This window comes from Polypterus senegalus, chromosome 5, assembly GCF_016835505.1.
Source record: "Polypterus senegalus isolate Bchr_013 chromosome 5, ASM1683550v1, whole genome shotgun sequence".
Classification (NCBI taxonomy): domain Eukaryota; kingdom Metazoa; phylum Chordata; class Cladistia; order Polypteriformes; family Polypteridae; genus Polypterus; species Polypterus senegalus.
The window spans coordinates 141,493,816-141,517,903 of NC_053158.1; the positions used below are offsets into that span (position 1 = coordinate 141,493,816).

General features: G+C 38.3%; 1 protein-coding gene across 5 annotated transcripts in view; it reads left to right on the forward strand.

Moving 5' to 3' along the window:
- amph (amphiphysin) overlaps positions 1-24,088 on the forward strand; it is a 279,401-nt gene that overhangs the window by 104,639 nt on the left and 150,674 nt on the right. For all 5 annotated transcript variants that reach the window (XM_039753408.1, XM_039753409.1, XM_039753410.1 and 2 more), the window contains exon 2: positions 1,240-1,320. In XM_039753408.1, the coding sequence (XP_039609342.1) occupies positions 1,240-1,320 (81 nt within the window). The remainder of the gene's footprint in view (positions 1-1,239; positions 1,321-24,088) is intronic.

Here is a 24,088-nt window from a genome sequence, read left to right on the forward strand (position 1 = left end):
GTTGAGCCACCACCCTTGAAATATCTGTGTATATATCAACTGTCCATTCTGGTTGTTCACAGGAAATCTGCTGACTTCTTAGTCATCTTTCAGTACAATTTGATGTTCACTTGACCTTTATCTGGCTGTGCTCGGGTCCTAATTTGGGGACTTGAGGTGGTCTGTCATGTGGTGGGTCTGGCAATGCGCTGAATCAGTGCATGCTGGGTGTGGCAATGCGCTGTATCAGTGTAAGCTCCCAATCTCTGTCTCTCTTATTTCAAAGTCAGAAAACAAAAGCTTTCCATAAGGATATGAAAGCTGAAGAGTAGCAGTAAAGGAAACATTTGTGCCAGGTAGGGAGCTTGTCTTTTCATGTCTTCTCTTGACTTAAGTCAGGCAGATGCATGGATGGCATCTCCCCAAAAACACCACATGGGTGTTTCAGCCAGCGTTTCTCCCCTGCCTGTGTTCAAAGTTGTGTTTCTTGTCTGTTTTGTATAATTTTGTGCCATTTCTTTATATTATCGTTTGTCTTGTTTATTATGTACATTCTTCTTTGTGTTTATTTGTTGGTGGAAAATGCCTTGATTATGTGTTGGTGGGTAGTCCCCCCAAGAGGCAGGGGCCACCTGCCAATCACAGCCAGGAACTGCCCTTCACCCTTTATACCAGAGGGCCTTCCATAGTTACTCGCAGTTTATTTCAAAAGTACTAGGGAGTGGAGTATTTACTTGTGTATTGCTGGGCCTTTTGCTTTTTGTGGATTTTGACTCTGTTTTTGACTTGACCTTAGAATTCTTGGTATTGGGACAGTGTTTGCTGTGGATTACTTTGTCTACTCAGGCAATTTCTTTGTGCTTTTAGGAACTTCTTGGACAACAGAGCCTTTTGTTAAAATAAATCTTTTATTTTATAAACATTCTTCTGTGTCCTTTTTGTATCTAGTTTGGGTTTGGATGGTAATTCCTCCCTTGAGGGCAACTTCTGAAAGTATTTTGGGAATTCAGTGCTTTTGGAACTCCAGAGTCACAACATTTATTTTTATTTTTTGCACCTTATAATATTTCTGATGTTGATGTTTTAAGCTGTCAGCATGAAAAAGCAGTATTGTTTTTGTAAATACTTTCAGATTAATAGTTATTCTTCTTACGTAGATATTAACTATAACATTTTGTTAGGCTTCACAATTAACTTCATATTACCACTAATCCTTCTGGCTTATGTACAGTAACATATTATTAATTATTCATTTTCTAGGTTCTTCAAAAGTTGGGAAAAGCTGATGAAACAAAAGACGAACAGTTTGAACAATTTGTCCAGAATTTCAAAAGACAGGAGGTAAGGGATTTTTGTCACTCTTTATATTTGGCACAAGAGCAGATACCAAATCTTTATTGCATTATTGTTGGAAACAAAACCTGAAATCAATAACAGTGGCTTTTTTCTCCCCTTCTTTGGCTGGTGTGAAGCCACTTCCTGATGTATACAGTGACTGTAAATGGAATACAAATAGCTGTCCATGATGCAAGGATGTTATAAATGAGAGAACAAAAAAGCATAAAGAGTTGGGGCACCAGATGGTGAACCCAATTGAATGGCAGATTGAAATATGAAAGAATATTTTAACACGTGGTTGAAAGGGTGACGTCTTGTTCAGATGTGAGCCTCAGACAGACTAGTGACTTTCGGTAAGGTAGGTTCTTAAACAGGTCCTGGACAAAAGAGTTGGAGAAACAGAAGTGACATTAGAGCTCCTCTGCCGGTCAGTCTTCAGATCTGAGGGCAAAATTAGGGAATGATGTAAGACAGTGTCAACCCGCGTATTAGTGTAGAATTACAGTGATTGCAGAAGCCCTTAAGGTGCCCCCTATTCATGTGTGTCTGACAATGATCACTATTTGTATTCCATTCATATAACATTTTCTTAATTGTTTGTTTGAAGAGTCTATCTTCGTCCTAATTTTTATTGGTCGCATATATAACCAAACCATGTCTTTTTATTTAACATAATTAAGCATCTTTGATTAGTTGTCGGAACCTTATGTTTCACAGTATGTACAGCTGATGAATCAGAAGACCTTTGTCTTAGAAGCTTGAAAAATGTGATAAACTCTCACCTTAAAATGCTGCAAACTGTTAACTAATTAGTAAACAGAACACTTCAAACAATGATAACTGTAATTTCATTAATAACAAGCTGCAATTGATTGATTGAAAAGTACTAAGTTTAGGGATTTAATAATATGATATTCATTTCAATAATTTCGTAAACCTTTGTTTTGAACAAGCAATACATTTTTTCATCATGAAGGGTTGAGAACAACTGCTTAATTCTACATTGATCAGCTTCTAAATGTTCTTCATGAATGTTCATTGTTAATATTTTTAATTTTGTACGTCCATGTTTTGTATGTTTATTTGCAAGAAGGTGGCTTATGGTTTTAAACATATAAGAAGATTGACAAATGAGAGTCCATTCCGTCCATCAAAGTTGTTTTTTCAGCTAATAACTAAGTTGTTCCAGTGTCTCATTCAGATACTTCTTAAAGGTTGTTAATGATTCCTCTTCAGCTATATGTTCAGTAGCTTATTCAGGATTTCTCCAACGCAGGGGGTAAAGAAGTGCTTCCTGCCTAGAAACAAGTGTTAAAACTTATAAGCCTAAAACCCTTATTAATGTTTAATTGTATTGAATTCTCTAAAACGTCTGTACTTAATTTGAATGCTAAACTGTTAACACCTCAAATATAGATAAGACTTTTTGAGACAAACTGACAGCCAGTATTCATGTTGCCATGCACTATGGTAATACTTTTTTATTTTTAACACAAACATGTCTAAGTATACTCTTCATTCCACCAGGTGGCAGTAGCTCTGATTCCTCACTGATTTAAAGCCTTTGGATGATGTTTCTTCATTAATATTTTCTCAGTGTACTCCAGCGTTCCTCCCACATCAAAGTGTTACTGATAGCTTAAAAAGGCAGTAACTGTTACAGTGACCAATGTGGGAAATGTGTTGATGTGAGAAAAGGAATTGATTGATTGATGTTAATTAATCAGTTAATTATTATCAGTTTTATGTTTGACAATGGCAGTCCTTAATTAGATAATTTGGTAAGGATCCCCATTTATTTTATTTACCTTTCTCTGTAGGATTGGTTTCCAGCTGTTAGACTTATATCAGGGTTACTGAAGCATAGTCATGTTAAGATGCAGATATTGTTAAACACAAGGATTTTCGAAATATTATAACTGCATTTATATATCGACACAGAAGACAGGATACAAGACAGATGAAACAGAAAAACATTTAATACATAATAGGCTGGCTGTTTACTGGCTATTTAGAGTCTTAATTTATCTTGGCATCTTTAAACAGTTTTACAATACCAAGGCTTTAAGAATTATGTCCAATGTTGTGTGGAGTTGCTTGTTTTTACTGTGGGCAGAAGTGGAGTGAAGTTCACTCTTGGTTTTTGCAACATGGTCCTTTGTCCATGGTGCGGTGTGATGTTGCATTCCTCAGTTTAGGCTTTTTGCTGTGTCTTCTGCAGCTTCATTGGGAAAAGCACTACTCTTTCTGGCACAAGAGTGTAGGCACTGAAGTTCCATTCTTGGGACAAGCTGCTTTTCAGTGTTTTCAGACTAGGCTCAGTCACTAGCACAAAACTTGGCTTGGCAGAGTGGATGCTAAAGATAGTTTAGGGCATCCAGCTCCAAGGCTCTGTGGAAAGTAGTTTCAGGGCTAAATAAAGTTTAAGGGTTTTTTTGCTCCACAGGGAGTGGCTTCTCATCCCAAAGACAGTCAATCATCATCTTTCAGGCCCTAAAAAAGAGAGTTGATTGTCATCTTTCAGCTCCCCAAAAGAGATAGATGATGACTACACCTAGTCTTGGAGAAAGGTGTAATCTCTGGTGATTGGATTAAGAATCCTCCCAGTTCCAGATCAACTGCCTACTTATATGTGCATTATTTTGTATAATCATGTCCAGCGAGAGGTCAGTTTGCGGTTACATCCCTAAAATGAGTTCCATTTGGGTACTGTTTTCCTGAAAAACATCCTCCGAGATCAACTTCTCCCAACGATCCACAAATAGTTTGGTGACAAACAATGCCTTTTTTTGCAAGATGGAGCACCATGCCATTAGGCATAAGTGATAACTAAGTGGCTCAGGTCATGGCCAGGAAACTCCCCAGAACTTAATCCCAATGAGAAGTTGTGGTCAGCCCTCAAGAGGCGGGTGGACAAACAAAAACCCACAAATTCTGACAAACTCCAAGCATTTATTATGCAAGAATGGGCTGCCATCAGTCAGAATTTGGCCCAGACGTTGATTGACAATATGCCAGGTCAAGAGGTCTTGAAAAAGAAGAGCCAATACTGCAAATATTGACTCTTTGCATAAACTTAATGTAATTGTCAATTAAAGCCTTGAAACTTATGAAATGCTTGCAATTACACTTCAGTATACTTTAGAAACATCTGACAAAAAACACTGACGCCCCAAACTTTGTGAAAACCAATACTTGTGTTATTCTCAAAACTTTTGGCCATGACTGTATATGGATGCGGCTGGACTTCTGCATCCCTGTTAAATCTGCTGTCTTAACAGGCATTGTGTGCCACTAAAAGCCTAGCAGAATGGGCATGTTTCACTTCATTGATGAGAACAACCCCCCAGTCTTTAGGACTGAGTCTGGATGTGAAATGTATAGTGACAGAGCATGTATCAAACCAGCTTGGAGAAGATGACTGTGTTTAGACTTATAGCATATAAAAGTCATAAAACTGACTAAATAAAAAACTGGGGGAATGAGAAGGGACATATAAACTAATTCTGTCGGTCTAAAGTATGGTTGTTTATGCTTGGTTTTAAATCAAAGGCCAAGGCCATTCTGTACTAGAATGCCTCATTGGTTTGTGTTTTGTGGTAAGAATTGTATAAAGATTGTCACCTTGCCTTTACCTTTCTCTCTCACCATCTGGCCATGAAGAAAAGACCCTGATGAAGGCAATTCTATCTTGACAGTCATACTGAGACAGACATGTGTCCTGTTTCAATAGTCAGTTGAAGTCAATAGCCGTCTATGGATGCAAGATACACTGATACTTAGGCTGTAAGGGTATGGTTTGCCAATATTCACATAGTGTTCTAGTGCAGTAATATTTTTGAGCATTTTATCAATAATGCTTAATTAAATGTGTGGCTTAACTCCTTCCTGTTTCTTTACTCTTTGTAATTGTCTGAGGTTACAGATGTAAAAGGGAAGGGGAGAAGAAGTGCTAAAGTACCTGATGGTTAGTGTATGGGATTTTAGACATTTTATTAATGTCTACACAATAAAAAGTATAAAAGGGGAAAAAATGGTCACCATAAGACTACATGATAAAATACCCTGTAATGAACGGGGATCCTGCACCAATGAATATAGCACAGAAGCGAGCGACATAAGACTGTACCCATGGAGAGCATCCTCCCATGAAAAAAGGTGAATTTCTAATAATATTTTTGGGTGGCAGTGATTTGTAAACACAACTTAAGAGAGAAATTAAGGTCTCAGTAAAATAACCAAACCAGAAGTAGGAGTCAAGAAAGCCCAACTGTGGTAATGTAGTGCATACTATAAGCTGCTTTTTAGAGACCATTCTTTTGACAGTCTGTTTGGTGACAAGTTCTGTCCAAAGCAGTTACCTTGATAATGTCACCAGACATTAGGACCATGCAACCTACTCAGATGACCAGACTGCATAAGTTTTTAATCAGTTCTTATTGACATTCAAAAACCTTGCTTACTCAGCAACATCCTATTACTTGCTTTGTGGTTAGTGCTGTTTCTTTACAGATCCAGAATTTTGAACTCAAATTCTAACCTGGTCACTTCCATGTAATGTTTGCATGGGATTTGGTTAGTGTCTGGGCTTGCGAGTGTTCTGGATAAAAAACAAAATCCAGGTCTTTAATCACCTTTTAGGCACAGCCATCAACAGTGTGTCTGTCTGAGTCGAGAGTGTCGAACATGTCGAGAGGTTTACTTACCACGGCAGTGACATTCATTCCTATGAAGTCAGTAGATGGATTGGGACACTGGAAATCTATGTAAAAGGATGAAGGTCCAAGTCTTTAGCATCCTGGTGCTTCCCGTCTTGCTAGATGGTTGCGAGACATGGACGCTATCCAGTGACCTAAGACTAAGACTGAACTCCTTTGGTACAGTGCGTCTTTGGAGAATTCTTGGGTATTGTTGCTTTGACTTTGTGTCAAATGAGCGGTTGCTCACTGAGTCCCGAATGAGGCACATTACCTGCACTGTGTGAGAGTGTCAGTTACGACACTATGGCCATATGGCGATATTCCCCGAGGGTGACCATTGTTGAGGACCCAAGTGGCTGGACCAGGCCAAGGGGATGCCCACGTAACACCTGGCTGTGGCAAATACAGGATCATTTCCAGAGTGTGGGACTGGACCGCGTGTCTGTCTGGGGGGTTGCCAACCAGGATCCTAAGCTGTTTCATTGTGTGGTGAGTGCAGCAATGTGCTGTACCAGTGCTTGCTCCCCAACCTGAACCTGAACCTGTGTCCACATGCTGCATCCCATATTCCAAACAAGTGCTTATTAAGGTGATTGATTTTTCTGAATTTTCAGAGAATTGTTTATTTAACAAATGCAAACAGACATGTGTTTGGGACGTAGCAAGCATATATCTAGATACCTGACATTTGGAAAATGTGAAACGAGTCATGTACATTTTAATATTATTTGGTGTTGTTCAATTTGGGATTGTCTAATCATGGTTATATAATCAGGTGTTTTATTATTTCTGTGCTAAATGAAAATATGAAACTAATCATTTTTCTTGGCCATCATGAGTAGCAGATATAAGAATGATCATTTTTCGATGGAATTAACTGAAACTCTTGCATGAAAGATAGGTCACATGGTGAAAATAAGGCACATTTTTTTTAGCTTCAGGTCTACTGGGTGAATTTACTTCCTTTTATTTTATGGTTCTCTTCTGTAGTTTGTCTCCTCAGTGATGCTTTTGATCCCCACCTGAAAATAGAGAAGAAACAGAAAAAAAAAAAATCCTTTGAGGCTTTTTTCTTCCTCTCATATGTGGTTTTCTCTGTGCTCCCATGTGGGTTTTCATAAAGATGTGGAAGAAACTGTGACACTACAATGAACTCACCAGAACACAACACTCTTTTAGTAAGGACTAGCAAAATACCCGCGCTTCGCAGCGGAGAAGTAGTATGTTAAAGAAGTTATGGAAAAGAAAAGGAAACATTTTAAAAATAACGTAACATGATTGTCAATGTAATTGTTTTGTGACTGTTATGAGTGTTGCTGTCATCAAGGATTTGATTATCATTACTTCTTTGAATCAGGTTCGTATTTGGAGTATGTGTTGTGTTCAAGTTACATTCCGTGTTTGTCAACCGTTGTAAAGATAACAGGTTTCATTCATCGAAGTGTTCACTCCCCAAATCGGTACTCGTGAATCTAAGATGTTTAACAGGCATTCCCAGTATTAAGTTGTGGATTTGCCTGCGAATATCAGCTCGTCTTCCTCTTTATCTGAGACATCACACACTGTATGCACAGGTTTACCTTTCCCAGTCCTGCAAAGTCAGTTCATGTGAGTCACTCGGAGTACATGCATCGAAGGTTCTCAGCTGTGCTTGTGCTATGTCGTGCGATCTTGCGATGTCCACAGCTTTATTTAATGTTAGCTAAGACCCGGCACTTAAAAGTTTCTCTCGCACTTTCACAGAGTTTGTGCCAAACAACCAGTCTATCCCTGACCATCTCATCTTCGTTTGCATAAGCACAGTCCTTCACCCGCGAATATTTAGCGGCAGTGTGTCTATTGGATTGCTGCTGACTGACGGCCTTATATGGGCAGGCACTCAATTACGTGGGAGGCGTGACGATGAGGGACGCAACTTCGCCTCACATGGCGACCGAGCTGCAGGCTATGGCCATATATATGTACGTAAGTAGGTTCCAGTTGTGACCGTTACACGTAGAATTTCAAAATGAAACCTGCCTAACTTTTGTAAGTAAGCTGTAAGGAATGAGCCTGCCAAATTTCATCCTTCTATTAGCGATGAGTGAGTGAGTGAGTCAGTCAGTGAGGGCTTTACCTTTTATTAGTATAGACTAGCAAAATACCCGCGCTTCGCAGCGGAGAAGTAGTGTGTTAAAGAAGCAATGAAAAAGAAAAGGAAACATTTTGAAAATAATGTAACATGATTGTCAATGTAATTGTTTTGTCACTGTTGTGAGTGATGAGTGTTGTTGTCATATATATATATATATTTACACACACACACATAAACATATATATATACATATCTATACATATACACATACACACACACATATATAAACATATATATACATATACATACATATCTACATATATACACACACAGCTATTTCGTATCAGTGCAATACGCTGCTTGTTAAAACGGATGACTCCCGCTCTTACGTGCAAGTCTGCGTGGATATTATGAGCTATCATATTTGTTCAAGTTCTATTTAAATTTTAAATAGAAGGAATTTTTATTTAGTCGACAGAAATATCTTTGGTAGGAATGGTAAAACAGACAGGAATATTATTCGTGAATAAATCAACTCAAACCTTAAACAACTTATAATATTTTGCTCTCCATAAAAATATATCCTGTCTAAATTATACAAGTTAGAAATAAAGTAAACATTAAAAGAACAAACATTCAAATTTCTTTACTCTTATGTAATTTTATATAAAAAATAAACTTAGATTTTAAATATCCCAAAAGATTTTGCTCTCCATAAAAATATATCCTGTCAAAATTATACAAATTCAAATATGAACATGCTGCATAACAAAACCTGGAAATATAAATAAAATGTGTTCCTTTCAGCAATAACAAATCAAATCATTCAGTTGTCTTTGCTCATATGTCATTTTAGAGCTGGACGCCTGGCATCTTTTTTTGGCCACAGGTTCGTTTATGTTTGGTGTGAGGTTCTGTGTTGTGGAGATTCTCAGGATGGATTGAAGGTGCTCATCAGTGAGGCGACTCCTGTGTGCTGTTTTGTTAGTCTTTATCACTGAGAAGAGCTTCTCACACAGATATGTGCTACCAAACATGCACAAGGTTCGAGCCGCATGTAGACGGACTTTTTTTGTTCTTCAAAGTCACCAAAGCGCCGTGCAAACTCAGTGCGCAGTGCGCTCAGTTTATCAGCAAAGTGCGTATTTGGGAACACCGTAGTGACGACTTGGTTTAACATTACTTGGCAACAGGGAAAGTTGCACTGGTGCATTTGTGTCTCCCATAAAAGCAGCTTCACTTGAAATCACTTTGTGATTGTGCACGGGTTAAAACGTCCGCTGAAGTGTCAGATTCTTATTTAATTATGCTGTTTTCTGTATCTTCTGAATTGCATTCAGGTTACCCTGATGTTTTGTCTCATAGTGCCGTCTTAGATTAAATTCTGTAATTACAGCCACATTAGCTCCACAAATGAGACACACGGGTTCAGTAAACATATACTCAGCCTCCCATCGGTTTTAAAGGCTCTATTTTCAGAATCAACTTTTCTCTTCAGCATCGTGTGAGCTAGCTTCGCAATAACTTGCAGCATCATAAGGTAGACTTGATTAACGCGGTAAGTGTTTCGGCAAGGCAGCTGAAGCGCTGCATTATGGGATCTGTAGTTTATTGTGTTACCAGCGCTTCATATACCCGGCTTTAATAACAATAATACAGTATATAAAATGATCTCGGGCCGGATATAATTACACGCCGGGCCGGATGTGGCCCGCTGCCCTTGAGTTTGACACATATGGACTAAATAGAACTTGAAAAGATATATTTTTTCAAATGTGATCGCGCAATTCAGATAGAGTTGACGCACTACAGCCTGCATGCCTCAATGAGTCATCCTCCCTCGCTCTTACTTTTTACCGCTCATCTAATGAATACACTGAGTATGGCTTTACCAAAACAATCATTGATGGCGAATAAAGTATCCATTATTCGAGTATGTAGATCGGGATATATATATATACATATATATATATACCCGCGTATCGCAGCGGAGAAGTAGTGTGTTAAAAAAGCTAGAAAAAGAAAAGGGAACATTTTAAAAATAACGTAACATGACTGTCAATATACAGTATTTGTTTTGTGAGTGTTACTGAGTGTTGCTGTCATCAAGGATTTGATTATCATTATTTCTTTCAATCAGGTTCGTATTTGTAGGATGTGTTGTGTTCAAGTTACATTCCGTGTTTGTCAATCGTTGTAAAGATAACAGGTTTCATTCATCGATTCGCTTCTTACTGCATCAATAAACAGCTCGTCTTCTTCTTTATCTGAGACCTGACACACTGCATGCACGGGTTTTTTTTACACTGTCTTCCTTTAGCGGGACATTGACTTTTTCCAACATGTGCTTTGTTTCTGCAGTAGTTGGATTTATGAATATGCTTATATGTATCAGACGCTTCATATTTTTTGCTGCCTTTTCAATTGTGTAATTCGGTTTTTGTTCAGCTCTTTGGAACTGTTGCTTTTATCTGTGCACTGCGTCAGTTCACGTGAGCCACTCGTGTACATGCATCGAAGGTTCCCAGCTGTGCTGGTGCCATCTCGTGCTATGTCCATGGCTGTATTTAATGTTACCTTAGTCCTGGCACTTAAAACTTTCTCTTGCAGTTTCGCTGAGTTTGTGTCAAACACCACCCTGACCATCTCATCTTCCTCTCCATAAGCACAGTCCTTCACCCGTGAATATTTACCCGTGGCAGTTTGCTATTGGATTGCCGCTGACGGATGGCCTTATATGGGCAGGCACTAAATTACAAACGCCAGCGGCAGCCTGTCTATGAACTTAATTTAAAGTGTAGGTTTACATCGTGCTTTTTTCCGAAGTAGCAGAACTCATGAATATGGTTGTATATGTCACTCGCTCGCTTCTTATTGTTTCGCTGCCTTCTCAATTATATAATGCATGTTTTCTTCAGCGCTTTTTTGAGGTCTTCCTGGTTGTCTATGTACTGCGTGATTACGTGGGAGGCGTGATGATGTCACACGAAACTCCGCCCCCACGGCGTTGAAGCTCATCTCCATTACAGTAAATGGAGAAAAACTGCTTCCAGTTATGACCATTACGCGTAGAATTTCGATATAAAACCTGCCCAACTTTTGTAATGAAGCTGTAAGGAACGAACCTGCCAAATTTCAGCCTTCCACCCACACGGGAAGTTGGAGAATTAGTGATGAGTCAGTGAGTGAGTGAGTGAGTGAGTGAGTGAGGGCTTTGCCTTTTATTAGTATAGATTATATCCCTGATCAATGTGATTTAATTAATGTTAGCACATTTCAGTACCACATAAGGACAAATGAAGTTAATTCACAGTCCAAGTCTAACACATTTTCCAGAAATAATTTCTTTATAAATGCAGTGCACAGGTGCCTTAGTCTTTTACCAGGCTTTGTTCTGTAGTCTTGAGTGTAGGGACTCCCCTCTTTTCAGTCCAGTTGTTACACTTTTGACATAATCTAGGCAGAATTCCTTCCTTAGCAGCACCCAGAAATGAACTCAACCTATGGTTTTCCCCATGTTACTGACTCTAGTCTCACAATGAGGTAAGGTAAACTTGGTTTCTGTATATAATTTGTGATCTGTCGGGGGCACTGCAGAACCCCAAACCACAGACACAATCACATTAACACAGTCCTAGGTGCAAATAAATGTTTTTAATTCATAGTCCACACTACAATCTTCAGTCCAAAAAAGCTCTTTTTTCGCCCTCTGCCTCCCGACTCTGACTCACCTGGATGATGTCAAGAACCCTTCTTTTATGTTGAACCAGAGAGTACTTCCATTGCCATGCAATGTCCGGGTCATGCAGAAGCCTCACAAAACTGGGAGTTCCTCTCGTTGCAGAACCCTGTGATGGTACACAAGGACCCTGACAGGGATGTCCCAATCCATCCATTAATCTATCACCCTGACTGCGATAATAAGTATCATCCTAGCCACGTTATGTCTCATCTCATGTTGGCCTTTCATTGAAGCTTCCTGGTTGAAATGCCAGTTCATCCACAATGGTACTTACCAAGTATATACAGTATCCTGGATATATGTTTAAATATTTTTTGTATATACTATATATGTTTATATAGCATCAGTGTTAATATTTTCCTGATCAAAACCTAACATAGAATAAAAAATAGCCTTCTTTATATCATTGTACATACCTTTCCCTTTTAAACATTTATGATAGTCTTTCCGTGTCAGTGACTTTCATATTTTACATCAACACCATGTGTCAAACAGCATGTTTCATTATGAATTTGATGTATTCTTTAAAGATTAATACTTCATTTGACAATTAAATCGGGCATGTAATTTAAGCAAAAGATTTAGCAGATAAATCATAAGTGGTTCATCCAGTGTTTAAAATTGATTACAACACAAATGTGATGAATTGAGCATCTGATTTTGAATAGGAATGTAGGGCAGATAATAATTACAGACAAAAATGATAAGGGAGGTGTTTTTTGTTTGCTGAGTGAATTAATCACTGCACTGATTGAACAGTTCCTTCAATTATTTATCAAATGTACTTCTGTATCTTGATACCAAATCATATATTGTTAATGTACTGCACTGACAGGAAAGTTTTGACCTGGATGTTTTGTCTTATCTCTGGCCATATACTGTCTGCTTTCTTCAATGGTGAATTCATCTCCCCACATCCTCTTTTTTGTCATGTCTTGTCAAACATTCATACTCAGGACACTTCTTTTAAACATATACAGGTACATGTTACCAATGAGCTACTTGATTCACCAGTATGATCTTCTGTTCCATATCTATGCTAACGTTACCCAGTTTTATGTAAAAACACTCCTAAATTATCAGGAAAAAGCTATGTGTGCAAACACACCGTAATTGAACGCAATCAAATTTGAATTGCTTTTCTTTCAGGGGATCACATTAACTGTCTTGGAGTTGCTCTTAATGATTGTGTGAGTTTTGAATCCCACTCCTCGGCTTTAGTCTAAATGTCACAAGAGTCTTTCCGTGCCTGTTTTTAATGGAAATCCTATGAGAAGTACTAGCAGGTTATAACATCGTCAGTTTAATACTTGTTTCAAAATTGCTATGTACAGTGTATTTTAAAGCTTCCTCCTATGAAGTAGCTGTCGATACTGTATTTGTTAAGTTGTGTTTATGTATGCTATACCATATTATAAACTTTTTTCCCATGTAACTACCACTGACAGCATGATGCATAAAGCTAAACATAGCTTTTATATTCTGTGCTAATTGGTGCCATTTAAGAGCTCATGAAATCTAGATGAGACTACTTCTTACATTTTTCTCTCACCATATTTAAGTCAATTTCATCAAGGTAAACCCATTTACTTTTACATTCTAAAGAAACTGGGGAAGTTGGTGAAGCTGGAGCTAGTATGGGTGTGAAGTTGTATGGTTTCTACAATGGACTGCCATTTCTGTGCCTACTTAATGGCTATGTCCCTTAACACTCAAATGGATTAAAGAGAAAAAAGTCAAAGGATGAATTTAAAGGGCCATCTGTGCTAGTTTCTCTGTGATGATGTTGTTGTACTTCATTTATTCTTTGATATTAAATCAATATAAACCAGTTTTTAAACAGTCATTCTAGAAAAACTACAATGATTTCTAGATAATTAAGTCTGCAAATCTATTCCCATGTTTTTCAGTAATAATTTAATTAACTATATATGCAATCATTTAAAGCCGCTTAGTGGTTAGTGCTGCTGCCTCACAGTTTCAGAATCTAGAAATCAAATCCCAACCCAACCACCTTCAATATGGAATTTGCACTCCCTGTGTCCACGTGCAGCTCTGGTTTTCCTCCCAGTTTACAAATATATTTATGTGTGGGATGATAAATCTGAATTGTCCCATTGTGAGTGTGAGTTGTGACAGCTTCGTCTCCCAAAGACCCTGTAATGGAAAAATTAGTTTGAAAATGGAAGAATTCAGATTTATGTGAGAGTGCTGAGGAGATCCTTCTTAAAACATTAAATTAATTAACATACCATGCAGGATCCTTTGTTTAATAATGTATCCGCTGCTATCAATTCGTAATTTAAAGTGCATTCTTTCAAATACAGCTGTTAATTGAAACAAACACAGTTGCTTACTAAAATGCAAAATAGAAAATGGATGTTCTGCTAAGTTTAACAGACCCATCATACCAAATTCTGCAAAGTACATTATACTGAAGGTGAAAAGTGATTAATGGATGTCTCCACATTTCTACAGCCAAGCTGCAGGCTAAGGGCATTCAGTACTGTGTGGGCATTTAAGGTCTTTGAGGCCTAAATAATCTCTTTAGATAGCTTTAAGCTTTGGGGACTGTGTTTATTTTCCATCTGTTGTGTGTGCAGCTTCATGCACCATAAAACAGGGCTTTAAAATTTGTTTTGGGAATCAGCAAATATGCTGACTTACTTGTTACAGTACTGAGGCTGTTTAATGTAAGAGTCATAATATTTCAAGTCTCAAGCTCTTCCTATTATAATGTGAAAATCTGGCCATTTTGCCTGTTAATTGCTTTTTATTGTAGGTACATTGGGTAATTTAGTTATAAACTGCATTTCTTAAAAGGGAACAAATTATGTGTGACTCTTAAACTCAAGACTTATGGAGATGTCCACATTAATAGAATATACTACAGAGGAGTGTTTAATTAGTGCTTACACTTCACAAAATGGTGTCCCTTAGAATCAAAGTTTAATAAACTTTAATAAACTGAATAACCATCTGTCCCTTTGTTCAACCTGAATTTTCCATTATTATGTTGTGGGGCTCCCAGCAGCACTGGATCAAAGCCGAACCAACCTCTGCATGAGGACATTAATGGACACAACCAAACCCAAACATAACAAGAAGTTTTAGAGTCACTAAAGAAATGCTGTTTGATGTTTTCTTCTGGTGCTCCTTGTTTCCCTCATGATTTTGACATTTCAATCTGCTTCATGTTTGCTTTGTAAGCAAACATCACTCTAGCAGACAAACTGTGCATTCCCAATAGGAACCATTTATGTTTTACTGATATTTTTGTGTGAATGACAAAACTTTAGAAAATGGTCTGAAAACTCTAATGTATACTTAAAACTTTTGTAAAGGAAAACTATTCAAGGATATTGATTTGATTGTGGACTAGGCATAAATTGGATGTGGTAAACTGAACTCAGGCCTTTTTGGACTATTACCTATTTGCATATAGAGCAAAGACAAGGTAAAGAACATGGCCATTACTCTTCTGCATTTTGCTGTATGTGAACTTGGAAGGCTCAAAAACCCATGAAAGATAGCTGTTAATTGATTTTTGTATTTGATTTTGGTATAATCCAGCCTTACATGTTAAATGAGAAGCATAAGAACATGTGAAATCTGACAAACAAGAGGACACCTTAGCTAATAGCTAAGCTGTCCCATTATTTTATCCAGATACTTCTAAAGGTTCTCAAGGTTTCCACCTCACCTACATGTGTTGGTAGTTTGTTATAGACTCTCACAACTGATTGCCTAAAGAACTGCTTCCTGGTTTTCAGACCTAAATGCACTTCCCCTTAATCTCTATTGGTATTCTTGAGTATATGATTTCATCCAGATACTTCTAAAAGGTTCTTAATGTTTCTGCTTCAACTACTTGTGTTGGTAGTTTGTTATAGACCCCCACAACTACTTGTGTAAAGAACTGTTTCCTGGTTTCAGACTAAAAGGCACTTACCTTGAATTTCCATTGGTATTCTTGAGTATGTGATGCACTCTTAAGCTGAACGAATTCTGCTGGATTTAATTTGTCAATGCCTTTGAGTATTTTGAAGACCTGCTAGGTCCCCAGACATGTCTTTTCTGCTCGAGACTAAACAGATGTAATTCATGTCAGAGTATGACATGTCTTTAAGTCCTGGGATGCATTTACAGTAGTTTCTCTCCTCTGCACAGCTTCAAGCGCTGTCATTTCTTTTTTTGTAGAGTAGTGATCAGAATTACACACAACACTCTGGATGTGGTCTTACTATTGTATTATATAGTCTGAACATAACATCCCTCAATTTATATTTAACAGTCTTTACCATATACCTTAACATTTTATGTGCCTTTTCAATTGCTTTTGAACATTATTAGATCAGTGGTTCCTAAAGTGTTTTTTTTCTCATGACCCAAATTAGCCTTTTTTTGTGTCTTTACTACCCACAATTGCATTCCTCAGTAGACTTTAACTGACTCACTGCAAGTTTCATTTGATGGGCCTCACCCAATTAATTTTTTCATTTATGTCACCTTGGCGTACCTGTCTTTTTTCTCTACCTGTTCTTGTACTGTCCTTCATTACCTGACTTCCTCCTTCTCTTAGACCTCTCTGTGATATCTCTTAACTCTTGGCAAAGTTATCATGCCATGTTAGGGCACACATTGAAGACAAGGGACCTGGAGATAAAAAGACAAGAAAAACAACCAAGCAAAACAGCAAAGCTCGGTACACAAACTACAAGGGGGAGTCAAACTAATGTTAGAAAATTGGATGTATTAAATTACTGATAATGTAATTTCTCAATGTAGTCTCCACCCTTCTCAATGCACTTGTGCCAACTGCCTGGAAGTGCCTGGATTCCAGCAGAATAAAAGGTTTTGTCTTGTCCTCACAACCTCTCGTGTACTCGAATTATTTTAGAACACTACATGCCGAAGGGTACTACAGTCACTAGTGCAAGTTACTGGGATTGCTGGAGACCAATGTGAAGCCTGCTATTCGATCCAAGCAGTGGGAACTGCTGTCTTAAGGAGTCCTTTTGCTGCAAGACAATGCCAACCCACACACACTGCTAAGAACACAAAGGCTTGTTTGGAGAAACTGAAATTTGAGGTATTGCCACATCCTTCTTATTCACCAGATTTGCCATCGTGTGATTTCCTCCTTTTTGGACTGCTAAAAAAACACCTGGGTGGTCATCGATTCAAGACAGATGACGACGTGAAGAAAACAGCGCACGAGTGGTTGTGAGGACAAGACCAAACCTTTTATTCTGCTGGAATCCAAGTACTTCCAGGCAGTTGGCGCAAGTGCATTTAGAAGGGTGCAGACTACATTGAGAAATGACATTATCAGTTTTGTTAAGGTTCGCTCCATTTTCTAATAAATCCCACTTTCTAATCTTAGTGTGACTCCCCCTCGTAGTAAGAATTCAGAGCCCTAAATCTCAGAAAATACTCTTTTAGAACATAAAATGTTTGCATTGTTTGTATGTAAAAACTTAGAGAGCAGCAGGTTTGCAGTCCCATCTTAAGTTTGTGGTGATGACATCATACATCACATTTGCAGCCCTCAAGTGTCAGGACAACACAGTGATGGCAGTATTCTTAATAGTGGCACACACGCCTGAAAACAATCTGCAAAATGGCATCAAGAAACGTAAATAGTTCTCTTTTGGTAGTCTGTTATCTAAATTTCTTATTTCTTCTCATGGAAGTCTCCAGATGTCATCACTGTGGATAACTGTTGACCTCAGTTTAATGTATTTTGAATGGTCTGTGTTGTGGATCAATGGCACATGATGCAAATCAATTAAATACTGAATTACATAAGCTCAGTGCTTCAAATCATGGTGCTCTTTTGCTGGTTCAGCTTTGCTTCACTGCTACTCTTTTGTATTCAAATGGTGTTTTTTAATCATTGATCCTTTTCTTTTCTTTATGGACACATATTCTATTTCTGCCCCTTGGCTCATGTTAGGGTGGGGTGGGCCTATGAGACTTGGAGAGTTTTACCTTTGTGTTACTACTTTTTTGTAATTCTGCATTTGATTCAATAAAAATGATCCCCTAAAAAAGTTCCATTCTTTGAGAATAATACACAGGATCTCTGTTCTTCGTCTATTATTGTAATGTACTCTTCTGTACATGCCCTATAATAAAAAATGTTATTTGCTAGATGCAGCAGAGCAATAACTAATGAAGTGCTTTGAAACAATTCCCTGAAGTAATTTATGAATGTAATGAGTATGCAAAATCATATCTTATCATAAATTGTGTGTAGACAGCTGTATGCCTACCAGGAGAATGTGGTTGTGTCCAAGTAAAAACATGTAGAATCAGTAATTATTTCATTTCAGAATTCAGGGCATTCATAAAAGACTTGCAGATAAATTTAATACACAATTCCAAATCTTCCCTGTTCAATTGATTTTGTGTGTGTGCGTGTGCGTGTGCATGTGTGTGTGTGTGTGCGTGTGCGTGTGCATGTGTGTGTGAATGTACCTTGCAGTGGATGGGCATTCCATCCAGGGTTGATTCCTGACTTGGAATAAGTGATACTGAGGTACACCCCAGCTCTCTAAAACCTTAAACTGGGTAAACAGGTTAGAAAATGAATGGATGAGCAGATTGCTGTGATTTTTTATTCTGGTGATAATTAACTGTACAAAATTTAACTTCTGATCTTATAGATAGCAGAGGGAAAGTTGGACAGGACACATGGTTCTGGAACACAGACAGAGTTCTCAACAGAAAGAGCAAACTGAAAATCATCATACAGGAAATGACAAGACTTAAAGTATTACTTAATTAATTGTTTGGAGAATCTAGCTTTTATCTCACTGACAAGCTATTCCTTTATTAGTTACTCAGTTCAAGCAATCTCTTATCTTGTGTGGTTTGCCCTAAAATAAGATGACATTTCACTCTTCATTGTATATGGCAGACCCTGCAAGTAACTTTGCATCATAGCAACCTTAGCGACTGACTCACGATTGTAAAATATAAATAACCAATGATAAAAACAGAGAGAAAACTGCCTAACAGAACACAATATTCTCAAGTCTACCTTATCCAGTTCAAAGTTGTGGGGGTCAGAACATACCCCAGCAGCAATGGAAGCGGTGCCAGCCCATAACAGTGTTTCGCAAATCAATACAATTTTTAACAACTAATGCCGTTGACCCAGTGTAAATTACTAACATGCTCCATTTATGAGAAGTACATGTAAGCAATTGTACTACAGCTTATTGTGCTATATAAAATGGTATGTTTTGTTTAAAACTATAGAATGGAAAAATGATTGTACTTACATTACAACTCAGAAAGCTTATACTGTAGTGGGAAACAGTAGGTAAGATTAACTTCTGGAAGGAAATATGACTACTACATCTGATAATCTAATCAAAACCCTCCTGTTATGAGTGAGGTTTGGCATTTGATTTTCTCCTTAAATACTTACCTTTTAATATCATTTGAATACCCAGTTTGGAATATCTTGATTCCATTAAAACCTAAAATAATATTACAAAGTGGGTGGGAGGGAAGAGTTCTCAGAATAACACATAATAGTGATGAATGGTCTGTGTCACAGGGCATGTTCTAAAATGAATAAAAAACAGTGACACTTGCGTCTTTAGGTGGGATGTGGTAATGTGTCAGGAGTAGCTTTAGTATGTGATGTGGGAACGGACGGTTTTGCACTTTGTGCACGTGTGTAGGATCACCTGTGAGCCAAATTTTCATTGGAGCTGTGATTGCTGCAGTTGCACCTCATCCTACTTTAAAAAGGGAAGCACAAGTGTTAGAGAGTAAGACAGAAAAGTAAAGAACACGATGGAAAGGATGGAGGGTAAGTGAGGAGGATAGAAGCAGGAATGTGAGAGAGAACCAGTTCAAGGAATGAAGCAGACGGATGGGAATGGAGCCCCAGGAGGAGCATAGGTGGCCAGTGCTCAGGAGGGTGTTGAGAGTTTGCTTCTGTAGAACAACTAGGTAGTAGGAGCAACCATTACACACATGGCATTTGTGCCAGAAGAAGCCGATGGACTGGCAGCGGTACAAGCGAAGCAGTGCTCAGTGGCTCCCCCGGAACACTGAGAAACTGGAAATGGGAACACGGGCCAGGACAAAAGGTTGTCTGTGTACGCTGGTAGTCTTCTCCTTTGTCTGCAAGGCCCGGGAAGGGATAAGACGAGGAGGAGGTGGTTAAAGTAGTACTGAGGCTAGTGTTTTTAACCTCATTTTAATGGATGTATTTATGGTGATTTTAACCTCTTCTTCCATCCATCCATTATCCAACCTGCTATATCCTAACTACAGGGTCATGGGGGTCTGCAGGAGCCAATCCCAGCCAACACAGGGCGCAAGGCAGGAAACAAACCCCGGGCAGGGTGCCAGCCTACCGCATTAACCTCTTCTTGCATCTTTGTTGTGATGTGAGATTTTACATATAACTTGATGAATGTTTTGTATGTCTTTATTTATAATTTAGGCAAACCAATGTAATTTAGTGGTACCTTGGTGAGAGGCATTCTTGTTTATCCCCCCCATGTTTACGACTTTTCTTTGTAATTTTACGACAGGATTTGGGGGATGTGTCTTAAACCAGTTTGATGAGCATTTCTTTGCTAAAGTCTTTTCCCCCATCCCCCACAAAAAGCCAGGTTAGTGTAATATATGGTCTTGGGGGGCAGGAGATAAGATGTTCTATTTCACCCATTGGTCTGAGGTATGGCTGTTTGGAATTGGCCTGTCTCAGAGGCCTTTAAGTACCATGATATCCTATTCGCTGTAGGGAGTTGGACAGAAAGCCTATAAATGTACTTGCTCAATTACATTCTCTCTCTCTAACCAACATATGATGAAGAAGCATCTCTCTTGCTAACCTGTGATGATGAAGACAACACAATGAAGAGCACAGCTCAGCAGCCATATTGAACAGGCATGTGGCTGAAAGCTGAGCACCAATGATGCCTTAACTAGAGACATTTTAAGTAACTACAAGTCTGTGTGCCACCTGAATTACACATCACCATTTTATCAGGTTGTATGGTTGCCAATATTCAAATGTACTTTGCATTTTGTTATTATTTATGAATATTATCAGTAATACATTATTTTATGTGTAACTTAACTCCTGCTTGTCTTTTTACTACATCTAATTGCCTGAGGTTATAGATATAGAAGGGAAGGTGCGGATAAGCTATATAAAATATCTAATATATAGTGGTAAATCTGTGGGATTAGGCATTCTAAGGCTGCATATTAATAATACAATAGGGGAAAGCAGAGCAATACATATATTACTCTACCAAGATAAAACAATCTTGATATTTAATGGATTATTTATTTATTTATAAAGATTTTTGAACACTGCACTGAAGAGAACGTTTTTAGTTATATTTAATAAAAGTACTGTACTTTTGCACTAATGCAACTCCTTCTTGATATTGGTGTGTTTGTTCCTCACCGGCCAGGCTCATCTTGGTTACAATACTGAAGGTATCAGGTTCAAGAGGCTCCCAAGTGCAAGAGGGAGCATGGAGCCAACCTGCACAATAATCACTTTCCTTTCTACGCTTTGTAATGTCTATCCGGAAAAAAACAGTTCTTGGGTTGGGAACATGCTTATATTAATATAAAATTATATACACACTTTAATAAAAAACAATAATAAAGATTTTTGAAAATTGATATATACAGAGGTGAATGCACACATAGCACATTTCTTTTCTTCTAGACAAAAGCCAGCAGAATGGGAATACCTTGGTTGGTGAATAAATCTGAATGAGACAATTTCAAAAAGAGTTACTGTATGATGACGGTAGGAACAAAATTGCTAATTAATGTAAGTAATCTATAGAATTTGGTCATACAGTATACAAACAGAGGTATAGGAACAGGCAAAGGTATCCATCAAAGCACATGAGAAAAATGATTACAAAACTTAAAAGACTGCAAAATTACTAAAAATAAAAAAAATACACAGAGTTTGACTAGAGGCTTAAACACAATATAAAAGAATATAAGTGAAGAGCATTACTGTGACTGAGTATGGTGCTTTTGTACTGTGTTTGTGACATGGAAAATGCTTTTTTGGAAGAGTTTCCCACAATAAAAACCTCTTGTTTGCAGCACTTGTGTCCAGAGCCTGCCTGTGTCCAGTGTTTGGGGAGCTGGAGCACCCCCTGGTGGCCACTATAAATATACCTATATACTGTATACAGTTCTCTCCTTAAAATTTGAGACAAAGATTTATCCCAGATTTGCCCCGCCCCAGTTTAAAATTACAAATCAGACAATTCAAATGTGATGAAAGTGCACATTACAGATTTTCATTTAAGTGTATTTACATACATTTCGTTCACACCATGTAGAAATGACAACTCTTTTTCTACATGGTGTCCTCATTTTAGTGCTGTTTTTCCCAAACATTATGGAGGGCACTTTATATGTTGCATATATATATACCATTTTCTGAGTTGCACAAAACAACTTAAAACAGTTTTCTTAAAAGCATACTTTATATTTGCACTTATAGGAACAAACTTTTGAGCCTTTCCGTAACAAAATGTTAAATCAAACAAAACAAATCCAGTAAAGCTTGACTCTGTTTATATCTTCCTGAAATCAATTAAATTTAATGGCATCTTCTTCACTGCTCTTCAACAATGGAACCTCAGAGTGTGAGACAGATCTGAAAGAGAGAAGTACTCAGGATGGGGAAGGCTGATTAAATCAGCAGAACTGGCACTTTTAAAGACTTTTATTACCATGAAATATGACAATTACATGTTATGAGAGTTGATCTTGCATTCTGACTAATCTCTGCATGAAACTGTGGTATCTTTGAAAGTAAACTTTGTCTAGACACTGAAAGCACAGTGTTTTCTGCCCCATATGTCATAATATATATAACTATAAAAAGCAACAAACATGTGTATGTGTCCGTGTATATACATTATATATATATATAGGTGTATGGCTGGGGCCCTTGCTAGGACACCTCTAATCTGGAAGGAACGGAGGAGGGAGCACATCCATAGCATGACCTCCCCTGGAGCACTAGGTGGCAGCCCCCCTGGGTTGCAGTGATGTCTCAGACTCCTGCAGGGCTCCATGAGAGCCTTGTTGGGTTCTGTCGGTGCTGCCAGTGGGTGCTGTAGCTGCTGCTGTACCCTCTATTGCAGCACTTCTGCCACACCCAGAAGTGCTGTCAGAAGTAGATCAACGAACAGTGAGAGCACTTCTGGGTGCCTTATAAAAGGAGCCAGCAGCCAATACCCTGAGAGCCAGAGTCGGGTGGGAGTAGACGAATCTTGCCAGGAGTGGCGGCAGTGATGGTGGTGGTGGTGGCGGCGAAGAAAGAAAAAGAAAAGAAGGAAAAAGAAAGAAGGGAAGTGTGCTATTCGCTGTGGTTGTGACTGTGCTGTACACATGGGAAACGGGGTAAGGCCTTTCTAACAGGGTAAAGTAAAAAAATAAAAATGTGTGCTTTGAACTTGTCTCCTACGTCTGTCAGTGTTGGGTTTGGGCAACAGGAGTGGCCCCTGCAGGCCACTATATATATATATAGTATAGGTGGAGTGACAGATGTGCGGTAGGTGGCGTTAGGTTCTTAGTCTTAGCATTTTTTTATTTTCTTTTTAGTTGAAGCCATGGAGCCATGGACGATAGAACACCACGTTTTTGCGTACGACTGTTTTGTAAAGAATAACCATTCTATTACTGCAGTTCAGCGTGAGTTTTGTTACCATTTCAATATCCACAGAAATAAAGCTGTTCCTGCTCGTCACACTATCCTACGTTGGGTTAAAGCACTTCATACACGAGGTACACTAATGAACAAAAGACCCCCGGGGGCTACACGAACGACACGTACCCCTGAAAATGTGGAAAGCGTACGACTAGCTCTGCTGCTGTATATACGTATAAAGAAAGTTTCAAACAAAGCAATTTAAAATATAAATTTAGGCCGACTTTGTTTCTTTCTCATTTTGTCCTGTGATATAGGTGCAACCTTATGATGTTTTTTCTTTTTAATTCATGTCTAAAGAATCACCTTAATGAATGTTTATTGTGATTCATCATTTAAATACTTGTACAAGGTTTCTGATTTGTCAATTAATAATGTGAGGTAGCATTTTTGGTTTAAGTTCATCTTTCAAAATATACAGTGCACCAGCTTCCTTTACCTTGGAGCCTCTGACTGTGAGTATGCGTGTGAAGTCACCACAAGCTGCTTGTTGTATCCTCATAGAAAAGAAGCAAGTA